Source organism: Cryptomeria japonica, chromosome 1, assembly GCF_030272615.1.
Source record: "Cryptomeria japonica chromosome 1, Sugi_1.0, whole genome shotgun sequence".
In the NCBI taxonomy this organism is placed as follows: domain Eukaryota; kingdom Viridiplantae; phylum Streptophyta; class Pinopsida; order Cupressales; family Cupressaceae; genus Cryptomeria; species Cryptomeria japonica.
Genome location: NC_081405.1, coordinates 49,427,195 through 49,448,651, shown reverse-complemented (window position 1 = coordinate 49,448,651; position 21,457 = coordinate 49,427,195). Strand labels below are relative to the sequence as shown.

Sequence of the window (21,457 nt, the reverse complement as noted above, 5' to 3'; positions counted from 1 at the left end):
TAATTGTTGAAAATAAATAGCCAGTTTGGATTATACTTGATTAAATTTTAATGTTGCCTAGTGGCAATTAAAATTTAAATACATATTGTAATAACTTAAAGCGATTACAATAATGTAACTTGTAATCATATGAGACTGGTCCTATTTGGGTGTAATGTGCTAAGGCAACATGTAACTTGTGATGACATGATAGGTCAAGACCTATTCATGTAACTTGTAAATAGAATTCGAATTTATTGTATTTTGGCGCCAAGTTCATTGTAGTCGACTAAGGCAAATAAGTTACTTGTATCTCCTATATAAACAAAGCGATGTAATCCATCCTATACCCAATTCATGCATTCATCCAATTCAGCGATCTGATCTGCAAGCAATTCAAGACACAGCGAATATACATTGAAGGCCTGCCATTATACTTTGGGGCTAGCGAACTCACTTTGGAGAATAGCGAATTCATTCTAGCTGAGTGAATCCAGTCAAGGTGGCGATTATCATCAGATTGAAGGACAAGTCAAATTCTGATCAGAATTCAAGATTCAGATAAGTCAGTTTGTTCATGCCCTAAGTGGGCGAATTTGTACTTGGCTATCCCTAGACATTAATATAATCTGATCTGAATCTTGTTGCTGGGTTTTTCTTCCAAGAGGGAGGTTTTCCCAGGGTACTGCTGTGCTGTTCTTGTGTTGTTCTTACTGTTGTGTGTTGCATTTTCAGTTTCAGTTATTTACATTCAGTCTGATCACTAAAATTAACAATAATAACAACATTCTTAATTATCTAAGCCCAAGATGAGTTCACATAAGTTTGCATCTTGAGATTCTTGTGCTTGTTATTCATTACCAACTCTAGCTATATTCATCAGACAGATGGATGAGACCTCGCATTGGTTACTAATCACGAAAACGTTCCTAATTATGTAAGCTCAAGATGAGTTCACATAAATTTGCATCTATTTTGTACCCTTACGATTTCTCTTGTACACTTTAATGTCTCTGTGTTGTAAAGGGTTGCATTGACAATACATGACACCTTTGTATTGCCTTTGTTAGAGTTGAGGGCTTTGTTTGATCCTTAATGCCATCATGTAGGTGATGAATATATCCTTGTTGTGCTCGATATGATGATCAATATATCGTTGTGCTCAATTTGCCGATGAATGCTTCTCTATGGCCCATGGTTTCTTTAATCTGCCTCCTATGATAAACCATCATGATGTGCCCCAACTAGAATTCACTCCTAGATCTTAGTTCATAAAAGTAGTGAATATTAATGGACTTGATTTTTGTCTTGAAAGAGTGTAAAGCCATCGATGGAAGATTTTGTTTTATCCTTGCTCTCAACCTTCTCCCATTTTTACTACCCATAGAATCAATTCTATCCTCCTTTGGCATAAGAAACATTAGTTTCTTGTGTCGAGGTGGAATGACCTTCTTGTTGCCCTTCATCATTTGCTTGATATCTTTTGGCTTACCCTCCTCCCAAGGAACTCCCCTATTGTTCATATCACCTTGCTTTATTGGGTCTCCTATGCTAATTCTCTTTATGGTATCCATAATCAGCTTACCACTAGATCTCATCTCTAGTCCCCTCCCTCCCTTGTCAATTTTTTTTGTAGGTTCGGTCTAGAGGGCTATTTGAAGTTTTACTCTAAGAAGGCAATTAGTTTTGTGGGGCTCCAAGCTAAGAGAGTCAAACTTGCCCTATTTCACAACTATGTAATGTGATTGTCTATTTTGGGTCCCCTTATGCTTCGTGACAACATATTATCCACCCCATTCACCAATTTGGGAATTGCTCTTATTCAAGTAATTACAAGACAATTATGATTGGGCATACTTTTGCAAGCTCAATGCCACAATATTGAACAAGTTGCTTTTTGAGGTGTGGAAGGACAATAACTTTAGGGCCAAGTGATAGAGTGGCCATAGAAGGAATTTCTATTCTATTGACCACATTTTCACACTTTGTGCCATCATTGAACAAGCTCGTCATCAGTCTTCTAAAGTCTTTGTTGTTTTGTGGACTTTAAGAAGGTCTTTGCCTCCATCTCATGGCATTTGCTTTTCTAGAAATTGTGGGACATTGGTATTTTTGATATTCTATGAGATAGTTGTTGTACTTCTCTAAAATCCTCATGGCCCTTTGGACTTCCAAAGTACTATTTGGAGTTAAGTAGGGTCTCATTCTCTCAACCAACACTTTTTGATAACTACATTGATGAGTTTTGGGATTCTCTTAGACAATACACTCATGTTTATGATGGTTGCTTGCTTCAGCTGTTGTGATTGTTATTGTACTCTTTGTTGGTGATGTGGTCCCCCTCTCTCACTCTCCCCACAACTTGTTGAGACAAGTTGATGCATTTTTTGAGTTTTATGATATTTGCTAGCTTGTGGTATCTTAGTAAAACTAAGGCCATGGTCTTCAACAACACCAAGAATGCTCTTTCCAGGTTTCATTTCTTCTACAAAGGGGGCCCTATGGAGATAAACTCTTATTATACATATCTAGGAGTCTTGTCTTTGCAAGGGATACACTTCATCCTTTGTCCTTGAGTGCAAATGCTTTTAGGTACATTTCTAGGATATCACTTGCAAGATGTGTCTCTTTGACAGAATGATTAAGCCTATAACATTGTATTTTCTTAAGGCTTGATGCCCTAGCTTGGGTTTTTGTGATTGTGCTTTGGTTGAGAGGGTTTAAACAACTATGTTTCACCATATGATTCAATGCAAATGGAAAAAAAGTTAGTGTATTGTCTAGAATGAATTTGTTGTCCAACCATTTTGTCACTAGATTATTTTTAGACTCACTTTGTTATCCATGGGTATTTTTTGCTTGATCTTGTGGGATATATCTTTTTTGGTGTTTTGTACCCTGGAGGAGATGGCGTCTTTGGGTTCTATTGGATGTCGTCATTGTTAGTTCTTTGAGATTTGTTTGCTCTTCCAAGTTATTTGCATGTCTTTTGACAAACTTCCTACTCTTTGCTCTCCCCTTGTGCTCCTCACCACCTTCCAAGGAAAGAGGTGTTCGATTCATCAGAGAGGACAATTACCATTAGTTCATCCAAGTCACTTGGACCTCCCATTTGAACTTTCTTAGCCCCAAACTAGTTTTTGACGTTGTGTGTTTCTTATAGTTTATTGATCCTTGATAGGGCCATTCTTTGGTCCACCTATCGTCAACTTCATTGTCTTGTGTCTTGAGATATCCCCTTGACCAACTGTTGATGTGCTCCTATTAGCTTTGTGTTGAGATAGACTGCCATATTTTGCAAGAGTTTTGGGAGAATGTTTAATTTTGATGTTTGATCTACTATTAAATTTGTGCGAGGTTTTGTTGTTTATGTATGGGGAAAGTTGGATGAATGGGATCCTCCCCCTCCCCCTCTGCTATTGCTTTTGCCACCTAGTGGCTTATTTTTTTCTATGTTTTATGCTCCAGGTTTTGCCCCTTTTGGACTCTACGGGTGTGATTTTATATCCAACCACTTTTTTCTTTTGTGAATATGTGTAAATACTGTTTTTATATAAATAATAATTTAGACACTTATTCATCAAATTTGTGGGAGGTTCTATTGTGTATACAAACATTTTGGTGTTTCTCTATCCACTTTTTTCTACTACCTTAATTAGAGATGCTTGGCCCTTTTTTTTCATGAGGTCACCACATTCAGGTATAGATCTCTCTAGAGTGGTTCCATACCTACTAAATTGATTACTTCCTTCTTTCAAGTTATTGCAAATGTTGGAGGTGTTTAGTGCCCTTTATATTCTATTGATTAACTCAAAGATGGAAACAAATGGTGAAGCATCGCTCATCCTTGCAGTCTACTATGGTGAAGGATCCTTGGCAACCTAGTTCTTATTCTAATGGTTGTGGCTCTATCTCTTGTCAACATTGGGGACCCTCTTACACCCCTCTTCTATCATAGATGTCAAGTGCAACCTCACATTATCACTTCTTCCCTAGCATCAACATTTCTCTCGCTTTGAGTGTTAGGAGAGGTTCCACGTTGAATTGATTGCCTCTAGGATTGTCCAATCTACTCCATTTAGCCTTGGAACTTCCCTGACAAATGTTGGTACTTCTACCTGCTGAGGTGGTTTTCATCTGCTTCCATTACTCTGCAAAGTCTTCCCCTGCACATCTATATATACTTGTACTAGTTTATGGGTTACTATTTAAGGTTAACTCTTGTGTGTTGATTTTTTTTGCTTCATTGTATTTGCTTTGAGTCTAGAGGCCCTTTTGCCCTAGTTCTTGGCTACGATACTCCTGTACATTTCAGTGTCTTTGACCTATTCTTGGTCATTGGGGACATTAACGTAATTTCCTTCTTTTTTCTTTCTTTCTCCACTGGCTGTAATTCTCATCCCCAAAAGCAACCTGACCCTTTGACCAACAACACCACTATAGTTATTCCTGGTCATTGGGGACATCAACATGCTTTCTTTCCTTCCCCACTAGGGACAATTCTTGTCCCCAAAACTAACCTGCGCTTATGACCAACACCACCACTACAGTTATTTCCATTAAAATCTGGTGGCTACCATTCAGGGTATGGCTAAGAAAATCAGGGATATTTGAATCTATACACCTGTTCCCCACAATGAACTTCTTGTCACCTGCAACCAATAACAGCAGCATCAAATTAAATTGACTGTTGAACAAAGGTATGCTTAGTTGATACAAGAGGGGCGACATAATGTACCCTACAAAATGGCAAGAAACTGGCCTTCACCAACTTAACCAGATGGAGCCTCAAGGCGCTCGTACTAACCATCCAATACATTGTCTGCAACCCAACCAATCTGTTACTGAATAGTTTCACCAGCTCCAGCAGCTGTTCAGGGGAAACATTGTCTCACTGTGCATGTAACACTTTTTTAAGATTATTGTTCTCATTTTGTTGAGTCCTAATGTTAACATTACATTCCATGCATGCATTACAGTTTATTTTGATAAAAGGATATAGTAGTAAATTGGTGAGTATAGAATACGAAAACTGCAGACCACATCCAGAGCAACCATAGTAAGGCTATAGAGAGAGCACTGAGAACTGATTACCAGAAAACTATCAGCCCAAAATGACTGTATCCTATGTAGCACAGAGATTCAAGACTTGAAGATATATTAAAAAAGATTAACAACTGGAAGTTGACCCAAAGTTCAGGCATAGCAGCATAGGGGTAGAAGATTTAACAACATTTGACAGCCGAATTGAACCAAAATTCTTGTTGACTGTGCACTGTCTTTTCCCAGGTGAGACTTGAGGGCTAGGGTGATCACTAGAGGTATGTCCCTGACACTAGAAATAACTGTAATATTGAGATGGTGGAAAGAAAAGAAAATGAATAATGCACTTTTATCTATCCTGTGATCAATATGTTCTTAGAAATTTAGAATGGTCATTCAGTGGGCCTGCATAACAAAATTGATTGTTTTTAAGTCTGTGTTTCTCTTTTGTGTCCGCCTTGTTTTTCAATTCATTTTTCTAACCTTAAGAGTGCTTAGAAACTCACATACACCAACATAATGAAAAGTCCCACAAAAAAATAAAATCTAAATTATATACTTTTATCTTGATTCTATAATCTAGTGTTGAACCATATGAATTCTCCTTCATTTCTTTTTCTTTTGCTTGTCTATGAATCTTCATCTGAAATTTTTGACAAGTCTTAATGTTGGATACGAGACAAAAGTTTTCTTTTTTCTGATTATATATTTCTGATGGTTCAAGTATTAAAACTTGCTTTGTATAGGTTAGAGGTTTCCTGCTCAATTTTGGGGTTTATTATGCAACTAGAGCTGCACTTGGCCTTGATTTTCGATGGAGGTGATTCATTCAACTCTATGAGATCCATAACACTTAAACATATTCACGTCTTCTAGTTTACTGCTGTCTTTTTATATTACAATGTTGCTATTTACTGAGCTTTACATAATTTACGTTTTGTTTGCAGCCCTCCTGTGGTTTTTATCACAGTCTTTGTAACATTGTTTGCTATGGTAATTGCCATAACCAAAGATCTGCCTGATGTTGAAGGTGATCGCAAGTAAGTTGATACCCTTTCTCATTTTGAACATTTATCCTATATAGTTGTACAAAGACCATCAAATAGATGAATAGATATTAGATTAGTGGAATACCATCTATACATATTAGTTTTCATCTTTGGCTCATCCTTAGCTTGTTTGATCTGTGTTGCATGTCTGGAAACTAGATATTGTTTACCCAAATTATATAAATTCATAAGTAGCATTGAATCAAATATTTTGACATAATGGCGAATTCTAATTTGTTAATTTAAAGACAATATAGTTAAACTTACTATAAAATGACATGCCATTTCAGAAGGAGATTTGACATCAAATCCTATCTATTTCCCTTGAAGTACACTGCATATTATTAGTCATTTAATACGATATGACCACGTAATTGTTTATAAACTTGCTATGAGGAATTGAGTTCTATTGCAGTGCTATAAGAGTCTAAATGTTAGAGTAGGCACCATTGAAAAATTATTCCTTAGTTCTATAATCACATTTGTCCTTTTTTTTATCATCCCAATAATTGCTTTTTCTAATAGTTCTTGTGTAATGATAATTATTAATAAATAATAGAGTAAACAACCATTGGATAGTTTTTATATACATTTTTGTTTTGGCTCTAAGTCAAGCCATTCATTTATGTTTAGGGGCTCTACATCAATAATGCAAATTAGAATGTTAATACAAAGAAAAAACAAATTATATTGATGTCTCCAAATGACCAAGAATTGGTGAATGGGTTTGGAATATACAACTGTTACAATAGTGAGGTAATAGGGCAAAAAGGGCCCTACACTCAAACTGAACAAAATAAAGCAAAGAAAAGCAAAAAAAACAAAACAAAGAGATAAACAGCCAGGGTAAATCGAACATGGTAATCCCAAAACAAGTATAAGTACAATATTAATACAAAAGGCTGACCCCTCAAAGAGGTGGGAACTAATTAAAACCAAAGCTGACAATCAAGGCTGGAAGTAAAAATGATCACTTGTCTGTGCTAAACTGCACTTGGAAGAACCAATGACATTACCATCTATTATTGTGGGTGTACCACTGTAGGATCTGAGAATATTTGTTGTGGATTGTCTAGGGCTAAGGGGGTTAGGTTTGACAATCTCAAGAGGCAGTTGATTCCCTTTAAAATCTCTCCTAACACCCAAGCAAAGAATTGTTGGTGCTAGAGAAGAAACTGGTAATGTGAGTTTTCCCTAGAAACGTGTGCTGTGAGAAGTGTAAGGGGACCCCTAATGTTGTGAGGAGTTAGAAACACAACCCTTAGAATGAGAGTTGAAGTTTTGGGGAGCCTTGGAAGTAGCAGATCACAAGGATAAGCAATTTCTTACCGATCTGCCCTCCTATGCGTGACTCGACAATATCCAAAGGGTGCTCAATGTATCCAAAATCGATGACAGGTTGAAATAAGAAATGAATCAGTCTGCTAGATCTTAGGCCTCTACATAGTATCCTATGGCTGAAAGTGGTGACCTCACAAAGAAAAAGTGCCCAACATCTTTGGTTAAGGTAGTGGAAGCCAAAAAGCTGTGATATCTATCTGTTATAGGAAGGACAAAAGGTTTTTTAGTTAAAAAAATTCTCATTCAAAGGGTTAATGTGATGAATGAACGAAGTATTGAAGTTTAAAGTATCAAGAAACAAATTTTTGGATGTTAGCTTCATTACTAGTAATTTTTTTTTTTCCAGTCATTCTTGTGCATGTAGTGAGTAGTCTATTCTTTTATTTAGATTTGTGAGCTACTTGGAAGAGGGGTATATGGTTTGTAATTATTTGAGTGCAGGACTATTGGATGCCACTGAGGTTTACAGATATACACACACGCACACCAAGTAGCTCACAAGTCTAAACAAAAGAATAGACTACTCACTACATGCACAAGAATGACTGAAATTCAAAACACACACACATGTAGGTAGAGGTTTGTATGGTTTGAATTAATTGAGTGTAAGGCTATTGGATGCCACTGAGGTTTACACACACACACACACACACACACACACACTTCAGTGGCATCCAATACTACTGAACTCAATCAATTCAAATTATATACACCTCTACCAAGTACCTCACAAATTCAAACAACAGAATAGGACTACCACATATTTTGACTTCCAGTCATTCTTGTGTATGCAGTGAGTAGTCTATTCTTTTGTTTAGATTTGTGAGCTACTTGGTAGAGGTGTATGAGGTTTGAAATAATTGGGTGCAGGACTATTGGATGCTACAGATGTTTATATTTATTTGTGTGTTTGTTTGTTTGTTTGACTTTCAATCATTTTTGTTCATGTAGTGAGTAGTCTATTATTTTGTTTAGATTTGTGAGCGATTTGATGGTCTTTTGGGGGCTTAAACTTTTATAAATACTATTTTGCATACTTGCACCATGTTCTATCAATTTGAGCTTTTCCGATGATTAAAGAGCTTTTAATTCTGATCAATGACGAAGGGCTTCCTCTCCCACCCACTTAATTTAGTAGTATTTTTGGTATTTAGTCCTAAATTTTCACTTGGATCAAGAAATTTGATTGAAAAACAATAGAGAATAGAGTGAGAAACAAAATTAGAAAAAGTGTTTTGAAATATATCATTAATGGAGAGGATTCCCAATTAGGAGTTTAACTGAACAGTCAAGGAAACTTTGAGACTAGAACAAGTGAAAACATGGGCTGTTGACTTGTTAATGCAACTCCTTCACTGCATAAATTTTTTCATTTTTCTTTTGTTCCTGTTCTTTTGTAAACACTAGTGACATTGTATTAAATGATATTTAATTTTTTCATGCTTTCTTCTATCTAGCTCAAAATGATGTTTCTTGTTTAGATCTTCTGAAATTATCAGGATGATTTCATTTTCAATTATTACACCAGAAATTTATTAGAGTTTTTGATTAAGGGTAAAACAGGTTTTGAGGGGACCTGAAACCCCTTACAGCTCGTTTTGAAGGGACCCAAAACCGTGAACACAAGCAAATCGCTGCCAACAGATAACAATCAGACAACCAACAGCCCAAACACAACAGAACAGAAGAATCAGAATATTAGTGAACCATTTGCACAAGAGAGAAGCCGAAGCCACCTAACAACTTATCTCAAGAAGCACAATAATAATGGGTTTTGAATTGGCTCCTAAAACCTTCAATAAGCTCCATTTTCTTTCCAAAGTTTCAACCTCAATAGGAAAGGAAGGAAAGGAGGCTGAAAAATAGGCATCATCAGCAATCTTACAGCCAAGACCCTGAGGTAGGGCAGCAATAGCCCCCTTGCAGCGGCACTGAACCTCTCCCACTCAAACGCTTTCCGCCTCATTAGAAGTAGCCACCTCAATGGGAAAGGTAAGAGAGGAAGCCTGATGGATAACCAAATGCTCAATCCTTCCCACGAGGAAGGTCTCCACCTCCATAGGAGAACACTCCACCTTTGTAGGAGACTCATGAAAAGAGGCCAAGGTAATAACAATGTAGGCCCTCAACTGAAAATTAGCAAGATCAGAATAAAGAGCCCTCTCAGCAAGAACAAAAACAAATTTCTCTTCCACAACAACAGAAGAGATCCTTAACCAAAAACACCAAAAGGCCACCTAATCTGCCCTTAAACGCTTAGAGGCAGCAAGCTCAAGCTTGAGGAAAAACCCAAAAAATCCCCCCTCAATAGATCTGTAACAACTATACACCATAGGGGAAGAGATAACCCCAAGCCTGCAACACCAAAAGAAACAAAAGCAGGAAACAGGTATATAGATAAAAGGAACATTAATCATCATACCCATCAAAGCCCAGCTACCATTTTGGAAAAATTGGTCCACAGACGACCAAGCAATGGCATCCAAAAGAGCAACAACTTCCATAACAGAAGCAAAGCCACGAACAAGAGCCCCAACAAGGTACCAAGCATAGACCACAACCAAGAAATAGGGCAGGAAGGCAAAAACCACCTCAGCCCAGCACCAAACCCCGGCAACAACAACGCACAAAATCGTCTCAGAGAGTCAAGAACCGCCATTGCCCGCGACAAAACTGTCGCCATTTGAAATAGATCTGCCAACACCCACTGCCTTGGCCGCAGCAAAACCTCTGCACGAACCCCTATCCGCATTCTTCGCATCATCCTTTGCTCTTGTAGAGTCCACAGCCAAAATAACACAAAAAAATGGCTACAAAACAGCTATCCACTTCAACTAGAACAACCTCGGCCAGGAACAGGCAAGAAGCAACACCGTCCCCCAAAAGGCCAAAATAGAACAAATGGAACCAGATTCGACCTAAAGCAGGGCCAGCGGAAGTGAGTCTGGGTCTTCACCATCATCTTCATTCTCACCACCACCCTCATCAAGAACCTCTACAACTCCCACCCTACCCAAAACCCTCGCAACGCACCCGCTCCTGCCCATTGGATGATAAATGATAATAAGTGCTCTATGTGGAAATTTATTGTAGTATTGTTCTCCAGCTGTGTTTTTTAATGATATTTTTGTAGCATTCTTTTACCTTGTATTATATTGATTGCTTGATAATCAAAATGTTTTTTCCTAACAATTTGGCCGGAAAAAGGTGTGGGATTAGTTCTTTATTTGACATGTATAAGTAACTGTAAAACTAAATGTAAGTGGAATGATATGACCAAATCTGAATCATGTTTAAGAGGGTAGACTGAACTTCAAAAGAACAAAATATTAGAGAGAAATTTAGAAAGAAGCTATATAGATGTTTGGGTATTCTTTTGTGAGATCAAAAAAATTTAGAAATAGAAAATGTCAGTTGAACTTTAAACATAAAATGCTACAAAGAAAAATGCAACTGATAATATTCATTTGTCCAGTAAAAATGTCAAAAAGATACAAAAAATGCAGAAATTGTGTAGAACTAGATTCTAATGTTCCAAAACCTTATTGGACCTCATTTTGTGATATGCAAAGCCAACCTGTCTCAATGTGTGGAACTGAAAGCCCTGTTTCTAGTATTTGCATCCTATAATTACATGTATGCTTCCTATAGATGCTATTTGTAATGCATGTAACTACTTTTATGCCTACGTGTGTGCCAGTGTTGTTATGTAGGATTTTTATACCTTCGTGTTTTTTAGATTTCAGATATCTACCTTGGCAACGAATCTTGGTGTTCGGAATATCACATTTCTAGGCTCAGGTCTTTTGCTGGCAAACTATATTGGTGCAATATTGGCTGCAATCTACATGCCACAGGTAACCTAATTGTTTGTAATAAACTGTATGTTTTGTTGTGGTTAGATTGGTTTTCCTTTGGTTGGCAATGTTTCCCATGGTGTTAATTCTTTAGAAGTTTATACCATATTTATTTGAGAGTACAAATATTATAATCGTTAATTTTTTGTTTAAAGACAAGGCACAGTTATTATATGACATTTCACCCTGATAACTTATTCTTAGATGTAAAATTATGTGCAGACTTTCCAGCGCATGTTGATGGTATCTGGTCATGCCCTTTTAGCGGTGTTGTTGGGTTTCCAGGTTTTCTCCTCACATTATAGCTTTGCAGTTTGATAAGTTGATGGATAATATTAACTACATCCAATTTTATCTTTCATTGCTGTTCAAATGCAAATGTACCATTTTCTAAACTCACATATGCACATATTTGGGTGGTGGGATTAGTGAGAGGGGGAGGGCAAAGGAGTGCAGGCAGGGTGAAGGTAGGGGGGATTTTTAAACTTGTGCAGTGCGATGTAGCATATTGCAGTATTGTATTTGTTATTTTCAATTTAGATGATCTACCAATAGCTGTATACTCTTGTAAGTTGGCAAGAAATTGCAAAAGATCTATGGTGGAATGTGCATGGTCAGAAAGGTCAACATGCAAGATTAAATGTTTCTTATTCTTATTAGGCTCTTGGAAGCATTTTCTTATCTCATTAGTCCCAAAAATGAGGTTTTTATTTTGGTTTATCTGACTCACTTTATCATGACTTGAAAATTGCTTGTATTGTGTTTCAAAACAAATGACCTTTTTTAGTCCTTGTAAGGACCCCAATATAGTTTCTTGTTAATAAGCCCAAGCTCCTATCTAAACCATGAAAGTTCATCTCTCAATAGTGTGTCGTTTGAAGTTGAGGGGCCTATTTGGAGGAAGTAGGTTAGTCTTCCTTTAATCTTTCATAACACCCAAGATGATAGATCTCCAACAAATGAGAGAAGATTGTCAATGTACTTTATTCTCCATGAATTGTCATGCAAGAAAAGAGAGTTATTTGAATCTTGATTGTGAGAATTGATGATACTTGGTGAGAGAGTAGTAGGATATTATACTATTATCACAGAGAGATAGCTGTTCTCACTAAATTACTAAGGGAATTGGAATAGGGTAGAAGGAGGAGATAAACAACTTGATAGCTCTTGAGGCAACTTACAAGGCCCTACTTATGAAACTAACAACCTCTTAAACGAAATGGACAAACTACCTTTAATAGGGTAACTACAAAAGCTGGATAGGAACTTCTGTCTGTAAGCAAGAGCAATTTCACCCTAATATCTCATATACATGACACACAACAATAAACTTTTTTTTCTCCACCTCAAGAGAACAGAGATGATTGTGGTGCCAGATACATAACCTATAGTCTAATAATATGAGGGTAGTGGTAAAAGCCTAACCCACATATCAGGCAATTGACTCATATCTAGTTTAGAGATATTTGAATTGGTTTTGCTATTCCATAACCCTAAGATATATCACAATATCATTTGCATAGAAAAAGTATTTTGAAATATATATGTTGAAAGTGGAACCAATTGTTTATCAAATGTAACAAATTTCGAGGGTAACTATCAAACTTATTTTATCCACATAAAGCATAATATTGATCTTTGTGTCTATGCTTAATAAATATGGCTCATATAATGTCAGGTGAACAACATTGCTATTATTATAAATGGAGTTTCCTTTACGTAATATACATAGCATAATTATTCAGCATTATCAACTGTATATGCTCATTTCTAGTCAATAAAATGAAAATTATCCCAGAACAAGATTTATATAAGAATTGACACTAAACCAACATTGGATCTTCATATTTTTCAGTTTTATATTTTTTCATCACATCTTGCATCATAGTCAAAAGAATTTAACCCTAATTTCTTAAAGACTTTTCCCAAGGAAATTGTGCTAGAATCCTAAAAAAATAGGTTTCTATCGATTTCTTGTATCCATCTTAAGGAGTGATCACAACTAGGTTTTTCATAGCCAATTGGAATTTAAATCTAGCAAAACCCTAGTCATAATTGTCAATGAAATTTGCCGACTCAAATTTGGTTATTTTTCATAGTATCCATTGAAATGGATTTATGTAGAGTTTTTATTTCACTTTTGCTTCTCCAACCATTTTTTGGGCCTTGACACATGGCATGTTTATTGAACCTTTCTTGTTTTTATCATGATAGGTCTAGAGTTTAAGTTATTTCACCCTGTCATGCTAGTGTTTCTCTTTCTTTCTAGTGCAAAAGGCTCGTCTTCAAGTAGGGTTTTTACTTTTTCCTGTCTACTTCCTTTAAAGGCATCTCAAGTTGTCATAATGGAACTTATTGGGTTGCCCCCTCAATAAAAGGAGGGTATCTCTATCTAGGGTTGGTCCTTTTGAAAGAAAGGCATCTAGGGTTCTATCCTTCCTATTTTTGTCTTTTTCTTTATGTTGCTTTAGGTTTTCTCCTTATTAGGCATATTGGTTTTATGCACCCTTTTTGGTTGGTACTAGGGTGGCTCCTTCCACCCCATGGACAAAAAAGATAGGATTCACTTGCCCCACCTTGCTATTAGCTTGATGCAGGATAGCAATCCCCTCAAATCTCAAGTTGGAGGGTTCCAATCCAAAAGAATAATTTACTCTAGAAGGTGAGGTTTGAATTATGTTCTCTCATCCCTTAGTTACTAGTGGGGCTCTTTAGTTAATAACTTCTTGTTATGTTGTGGGGTCCAAACTAAGTTGCCTTTTGTTGGATTCCTTTAGTTGACATCATACTCTTCAAACTTTGGATGGTGGGTTTATAGTTTGCACCCCTTTTTTTGACCTTATGAACTAATTGGCCCTTTGGGATTTTGGTTCTTTTAGCTTACCTATAATGGATGGTGGATGGGATAGATCTGATATATAGACTAGATTCGATAGTCAAGTCATTCATTTGAGACTTGCATTACGTATTAAATATCAAATCTACATTATATGTGCAATATGATGCAAATCTTAGTTGCATTGACATTGTCTTGATCATTCAAGGGCAACTTTCATCTAGTGGGTAATTCATAAAACATCTCAGTTCATCCAAGTGCTATGCTGTGATGTTTTCACACATTGTACCATTGCAAATGGGGACTCCCACTTTCTTTTTTCTCATTAGCATAGCTATTTTGCTTAGGCTAGTTAGTCTTGCATAGCTTGGTAGTAGTTTCATCTCCTACCTCTTAAGAGGGTGATGTCTTGTCAGTCAAGAATGGGTAAATTGAGTCAAGAATTCAAATTTAAAGTCTGGCATTCATAAACAAACGTCAGGATTGGAATTGAAGGTGAAATTCATAATGTTGTTGAAGTGCACGAATGGTTGCAAAAGTTGTCAATGTTGTCAAGGAAAATTGTCGAGTTGAAATGCTATATGTGAAAAATGGTGGAAAATCTTAACAATGTGACAGTCTTTATGGTATTAATAGAGATTTCATATTCTTTCAAAAATATTGTGATCATAAGAGGTGTGGGGAAATGGTTGCAGATAAAAGGTATACAACTATTTTCACTCAAGATTGTCTATGCCAAAGAATATGGGATCTAGGTGAAGCACACCCATGGGAGGTTATGTTACATGAAGATTTCACCATCTTGAAGATACTACCTTTGGTTGACTTATGGCATGAAATCAAGATATGCAATGTTTTGAATTCAGCTAAGGCACATTTTCATAATGGAGTTTGTTCTACATTGCATCATCCTTGCATGGTGTTTAAGCTTTCAAGTTTGAGCTCATTAAGTAGAAGAAGACACCATCATTATGGGGAGATGATGAATTGTGTTGAAATTTTAAGCACCTCTAGAAGATCTCTTGATGAGGATCCCATGAAAACCAGAGTAGTGCAGCATAAGCATGATTGGATCACTTCATTGCTTGTTATTCATGTAGGTGATCTCCAATAAAGCATGTTGGAGGATTATGATAACTAGTGGTATGTTACTTTGCAGTTTATAGATCAAATTTTGAGATTTGTTACTACTGTTTTAATGCAGATCCACCATCACATATTTATGATTGCATGCATTCAAGTAAGTTGGCAAGTGTTTTCTGGTATGGAATGGGGAAATTTTCAGTTAATGAAAGAAAATTTTAGTTTTCTCTTATGTCATTTCAGCTTACTCCCTTCGTATTCTTGTTAGTAGATTTCAGTATTGCAGCTGCTATCTTACTTTCAGGTCACTGATTTTGAAAAATCCGATTGTTAGTTATGGTTTTCATTCTTGGACGGTTGTAATTATGCTTAGATTGACATCAAAGAATGAAGAGAAAGTGTTGGTAAGTTGTTATTGAAAGGGATGATTATTGTTGGAATAAATAATTCATATATTAATTATTCACTTAATTGCATTAATTCACTAAATAATCAATGCCATAGTAATTAATTATTGGCATTTATTAGTTAGTTAATTAATTAATTACGAATAATTAATTAATATTTATCTCCATGCATAATGCAAACTAGGAAAAGCAAGCTATGTTTAGAATTTTGAGAGTATCATGCATTAATTATTCTATTATGCTTTTTGTGCATACATGACTGATTCATGCATTCTATTTTAACTCTCAATCTATCTTGTAGACTCCACCATTTAGGATTTCTATCATTAGAGTTAGATTTCCTTATAAGGATGTCATATTCTTCATTGTAATTAAGCAATTTCAAAGCAATACATTCAATTATTGTTAACTGTCTTCAATTCTCTTTGCTATTCAATTTTCTCTTATTGTGTGATAGGTATTCTTGTAGAAGATAACTGGGCTTGTGGGATTCGCATTTCTTGAATTCTAACATGGTATCAAAGCTCCAAATCTGAAGATTCTTGTTCGTTTTTTTGGAAATTATTTGCATTTACACAACAAATTGTTCACCTTGGGTTAATTTGGAGCTCACCATCAGTTTTAGAAGGCTCGAGAAAGTCAGGATCACCTTTTGTTTCACTGAAATCCGATATACAGAGTCCATTTTGCAAGGGTTCGAAGTTCAAGGGTTTTTCTCTGTTCTAGAGGGTACCTGAAAATTCGGAGCTTTTTGGGCCCAAAAGGACCTCACGGTTGGATTCAAAAGGTTGTTTCCATGAATTTTGATATATAATTTACCTATTTTTGGTGACGGGAGCATTGGGGGCAAAATTTTTCATTGGCATGCTTTTTGAGGCACAAAAATCTGTACAGCCGTACGTGTCCCTGTATCAGAAATTTTTCGTCCAATTTTTCTTTTTAAGAGATTTTGATTTTCGGTTGCTGACATCAGCTTGACATCATGCTGACATCAGCAGTATAGTCAACATGCATGGGCCTTCTTTGACCCTCTTTGTGCCCTAAAAGAGGTGTTTTTTTGTTTTGGCCATAACTTGGTCATACGGAGTCGAAATTGGGCAAACCAGATACCGTTGGAAAGCTCTTTTTGAGCCCGATCCAGAGGTGGAGGTATATTTTTCTGATTTTTTCATTTTGCAAGCTTTTTTGCCAGTTGAAGTCAGAAGTTGTAGTTTGCACTCTCGGGGGCATATCTTGTGCATCCGGACTCCGTTTTTCGCAAACGAGATATCGCCAGAAGGGTGATTCAATGTTCTATCCAGATCTCAGGTCCATTTTTGTAGATAGCTTTCCAACCCACTATCTTTTCTTGCCGAAGTATTAGTGACTTCCTGGCCCTATTGTCCTCCTGTGATCGGAGCTCCATCTTTTTGGCACACATCTCTATTTTTTTTTAGCATCATGGAGAATAGCATTCAGATTCAATGTACCTGTCTTACTCTCCCTTGTTAGCATTATGAGGGGGTTTCTACTGTTGTTGTTAATGCTTCCTTGGTTTCGCGTTGGAGTGTTCTTTGTATTCAGTACTTGTTCCTATGTACTAGGAGATGTAGGGCCATTTACCCATGCATTGTCTGTGAGATGGATCACTTACGTATTTATTCCTATGTACTATGAGATGCATCGCGGCCATTTACCCATGCATTGTCAGTGAGATGGAATACATACCATATCGACACTCTAGCATTCCTATTTCTAGAGGTTTTTTTTTTCAGCATCATAGCAGACTAGCAGTCTTTCTATGACAGTGTTTGCAGCTTCTTCATGCTTCAATGTTTCTTCATGCTTGTCTTTTTGTTTCTCTTTTGGAGAGGAGTTTTGTTCCCATTCAGGGTTTTTTCCTTTGCTCTATTTCTGAAAAACTTGCATGTTTGTTCATGGGTACCTCATCAGGCTTTAGGTCGAGACCCATCATGCATTCATCTTTGCATGCTTTTTCCTATATCTTTGCCTCTCTCCTAGTTGTGCATTCAGGGGGAGTGTTGGAATAAATAATTCATATATTAATTATTCACTTAATTGCATTATTTCACTAAATAATCGATGCCTTAGTAATTACTTATTGGCATTCATTAGTTAGTTAATTATTAATTACGAATAATTAATTAATATTTATCTCCATGCATAATGCAAACTAGGAAAAGCAAGCTATGTTCAGAATTTCGAGAGTTTCATGCATTAATTAGTCTATTATGCTTTTTGTGCATACATGATTGATTCATGTATTCTATTTTAACTCTCAATCTATCTTGTAGACTCCACCATTTAGGATTTCTATCTTTAGAGTTAGATTTCTTTATAAGGAAGTCATATCCTTCATTGTAATTAAGCAATTTCAAAGCAATACATTCAATTATTGTTAATTGTCTTCAATTCTCTTTGCTGTTCAATTTTCTCTTATTGTGTGATAGGTATTCTTGCAAAAGATAACTGGGCTTGTGGGATTCGCATTTCACGGATTCTAACAATTATGACTGCCAACATTGATCACATTTGGGACATAGTGCAAGAGAAACAATTCAGATGTTCACCAACAATATTGCTTTGAGATGGAAAATTTGTGATGGTGACTTGATGGGTGATGCTTATCCTTTCACCTTCAGGTTAGATGAAAATTCGAAGGTTTGGGATCCATAAACTTGTATGATTGTTGGATTGCTTCATAGGATAATACAAAATGATAGATTTGCAAGTTTCAGTTGTATCAGAGTGGAGCAGCTGGTTTGTGGTGAGGAATTAAGATTCATTTGGGATCTTAGTATTGGCATATAATTTCAAATTGCTTGGGGACAAGCAATCATTGGGAAGGGAGTACTGTAATGCCCCTTCCACTGAGTAGTTGGAAGTGTCCCTTTTAGCCTATTTAATTCCTATAGGCTAATTTTGGGCTATGATAGGGAATAAATCAATTAATCAATGAAGTTGTCCAATAAAGATTTTTGAATGACTTTATTATAATTAATTTAATAAAGTAACTTAAGTGATTTAAAAAAACAAATATTATAAAGTCACTTTATAAAGGTGCTTTAATGATATATTTTGAGTGAGAAATTAAAAGAACCTTCAGGAAAGTTATATTGGGAGATTATAAAAGATGATTTGAAAGGTCATTTGCACATGCTAGATTTTATTGTCTATCGTGAAGATTTGAAGCTTTTTATGAAAGCAAACCCTAGGATGAAAACCCTTAGGTTCTTTCTTGGTTGATTGGGTGAAAACCCATTTCAGCCAACCTTGGTGGATTTGCACAGGATTCACAAGTTCATTTAATGGATTGGATTTCAAAGTTTTGGGTATGAAAGATATATCTACTCGGTAGGTTGAAGTTTTTATAATTTTTTGGAGATTTGTATGGAAACGAAAAGATTATTGTTTTCTCTGATTTGGATATGGATTTATCATTTCAATTGTGTTTTAAAAGTCATTCAAGATTAATACTAGGAGAGTAAATTGGGATGCCTTTGTATGGAGGTTTGCTGGGCCGATAAGCCAAATGCTAGATGTGAATGATGAAGCTTGCTGGGTGTGAAATGTCACATTGCTAGCTACAGTAGTTTGGGCAGATATAAGACGATTGTATAGTGTTATTATTGGACATTGATATTGATTATTGTTGGCGTGGGATTTGAGGATATGATCAATAGTTTTGGTTGAGGACGTGGTAACTTGGAGCTATACGTATAGCTGGTGCGATCTTTGAAGGAGTCCAAACGATTGGGTGAGCATGACACTGATTTTGGAGGCTTTGCACATTGTATACATGGACATCTAAGTAACATCAGTTCCGAGGCATAATCATTTGTTTTGGGTGAGAGGTTGGAGAAAAATTAATTGATTTTTGTGTTTTGTTATTCAAACAACACTTAGCTAAATCAGCAACTAATGATAAGTCATATGAAGCTATGGATGTTTTTTATGACAACTATTTGATGAAATACTTTTATAATTAATGAATGTGAATGAGTTCGAATGATGAAATCATATTCCAAATCTTCCATAAAACTCTCCCAACAACAACAAATAGAAACTTAATATACATGAGTATTTACAAACTATTTGATCTAATGCTTGAGCACCAAATTCTATGAAAAGCGCAAAAATTTGGTTTAGGAAATTGGCTCAGGTCATTATATATTGAAAGTGGAATGAAACTATATTTATTTCGTTTTTGCACTAATTTTTATTTTTAAGAAAATACAATTAAAATCAAAGATGCAAATTTTTTATTAAATTTTTTCAAATACAAGTTATTTCTTTGCTACATTTTGTAACAATCAAAACAAAAATTGCATTGTTTGGAGTAAATATTGCCTTTAGTTTATGTTTATGGATAATGCCATTGTGTCACATTATGCATCTACCATTTAAAATAGTTGCAACAACGATGTTTGTGGCATTGATTATTCAAATTGTTGGGGAGAAACAAGGCTGAAATTTCTTGTTGAAGAGATAAGGCCCTCCCAAAAAATCTTTAATAATGGCTTCCATTGCTTAAAAAATATTGCGTCTTGACTCAACTTTTGACAGGTGATAATTTTGCTACCTAGAAAACCAAGGTACAACCTCCAATTGAGTTTGAAGATTTGTGGGATATAGTTTCTAGACAAATTATTAGACTTGTATAAGATGGTGTTAATGAAAACTAGTTTGATAAGGCCAATGAAAAGGACATAATCTTGTTCGATTTTCTTGATGAGGTTTGATCTCATATCCAAACAAATACAACTACCAAAGAGGTTTGGTGAATCACATCAAAGTAGTGTTAGAGGAAAATTATTAGAATCAAATTCTTCATTTGCAATGTTAGTTACATTGTTTAAAAATGTAGAGGTGAATTTTTTAGAAGAGTTGCAAAGAATAGATTATCATTGTAAGCACTAGGAGAAGATGTGTTGGATGACTCTCTTGTATCCATTGTCTTGACAACACTATGCCCTTTGTTTCATTTGTTTGTCGCATGTTTCAATGTGTAATGTCTCGACTAATATCAATGCTCATATTTTTGGGACAATTTAAAATATGTTTACTATGAAAACCTTAGAAACCCTAGATATTAAGGCAAGCATTTAGCTATTTAATGTTTGGTTTAACGATTTAAAAAACCCAAACCTCATAAACTCTAATTATATTTTTGTTTACACAATAGCTTTAATAGCTTGTATATTACTTCAAGTTGCTTTATTCGATGCTAACTTGACAAACCCTAATTTATTCAATTTGAATCGAGCCAAACTAGAAAATTTCCTTTATGTCTATACATAATAGCAAACCTTAGCATTGTGGATTGACTTACAAAATGAAGGTAAGCCACAACTTCAAATACATCTTATCAGTACTAGAAAAATCAGATTTTAACACTATTTTTGCATTAACTGTAGATTCCACATTTACAAAGTTGTCAATGATAGAATGAGAGCTTCCTAAACTTCCCTTACATTAATGGGTGGAGAGGTGACACCCACGTTGCAATTGTAGGACAATACAATGAAAAAGGCAAGGATTCACCCTCGATAGCTGCAAGTGTTGAGTAACTCAATATTGTTGGTAACCGTTGTCATTAAAGCTTGAATGCGACCTCTAGGTGAAACCTCTCCTACAACTGAAGGGTTTTCATCTTGTAATGGCTCCTTCTTGTACTAGTTAGTTGTGCTTCTTGATAGCCTATTCTCGGGTTCTTGTAGGCCATTCGGAGTTGGTTAGGGGACTCAGAGTTTTGAGGAGAGCTCGAGCTTGCAGTTTTAGTGTGTTTCGACAACATTACTATTTTTCACATATGCTATTATTAGTAAGTGCTATTTTGGGCATTTGGCCTCAGTTTTAGTT

At 35.8% G+C, this 21,457-nt stretch overlaps 1 protein-coding gene across 2 annotated transcripts in view; it reads left to right on the top strand.

Moving 5' to 3' along the window:
* Positions 1-21,457, top strand: part of LOC131060253 (homogentisate solanesyltransferase, chloroplastic) — an 86,883-nt gene that overhangs the window by 19,378 nt on the left and 46,048 nt on the right. For both annotated transcript variants that reach the window (XM_057993426.2, XM_057993427.2), the window contains exons 5-8: positions 5,769-5,842; positions 5,970-6,062; positions 11,152-11,269; positions 11,492-11,554. In XM_057993426.2, coding sequence (XP_057849409.1) covers positions 5,769-5,842; positions 5,970-6,062; positions 11,152-11,269; positions 11,492-11,554 — 348 coding nt within the window. The remainder of the gene's footprint in view (positions 1-5,768; positions 5,843-5,969; positions 6,063-11,151; positions 11,270-11,491; positions 11,555-21,457) is intronic.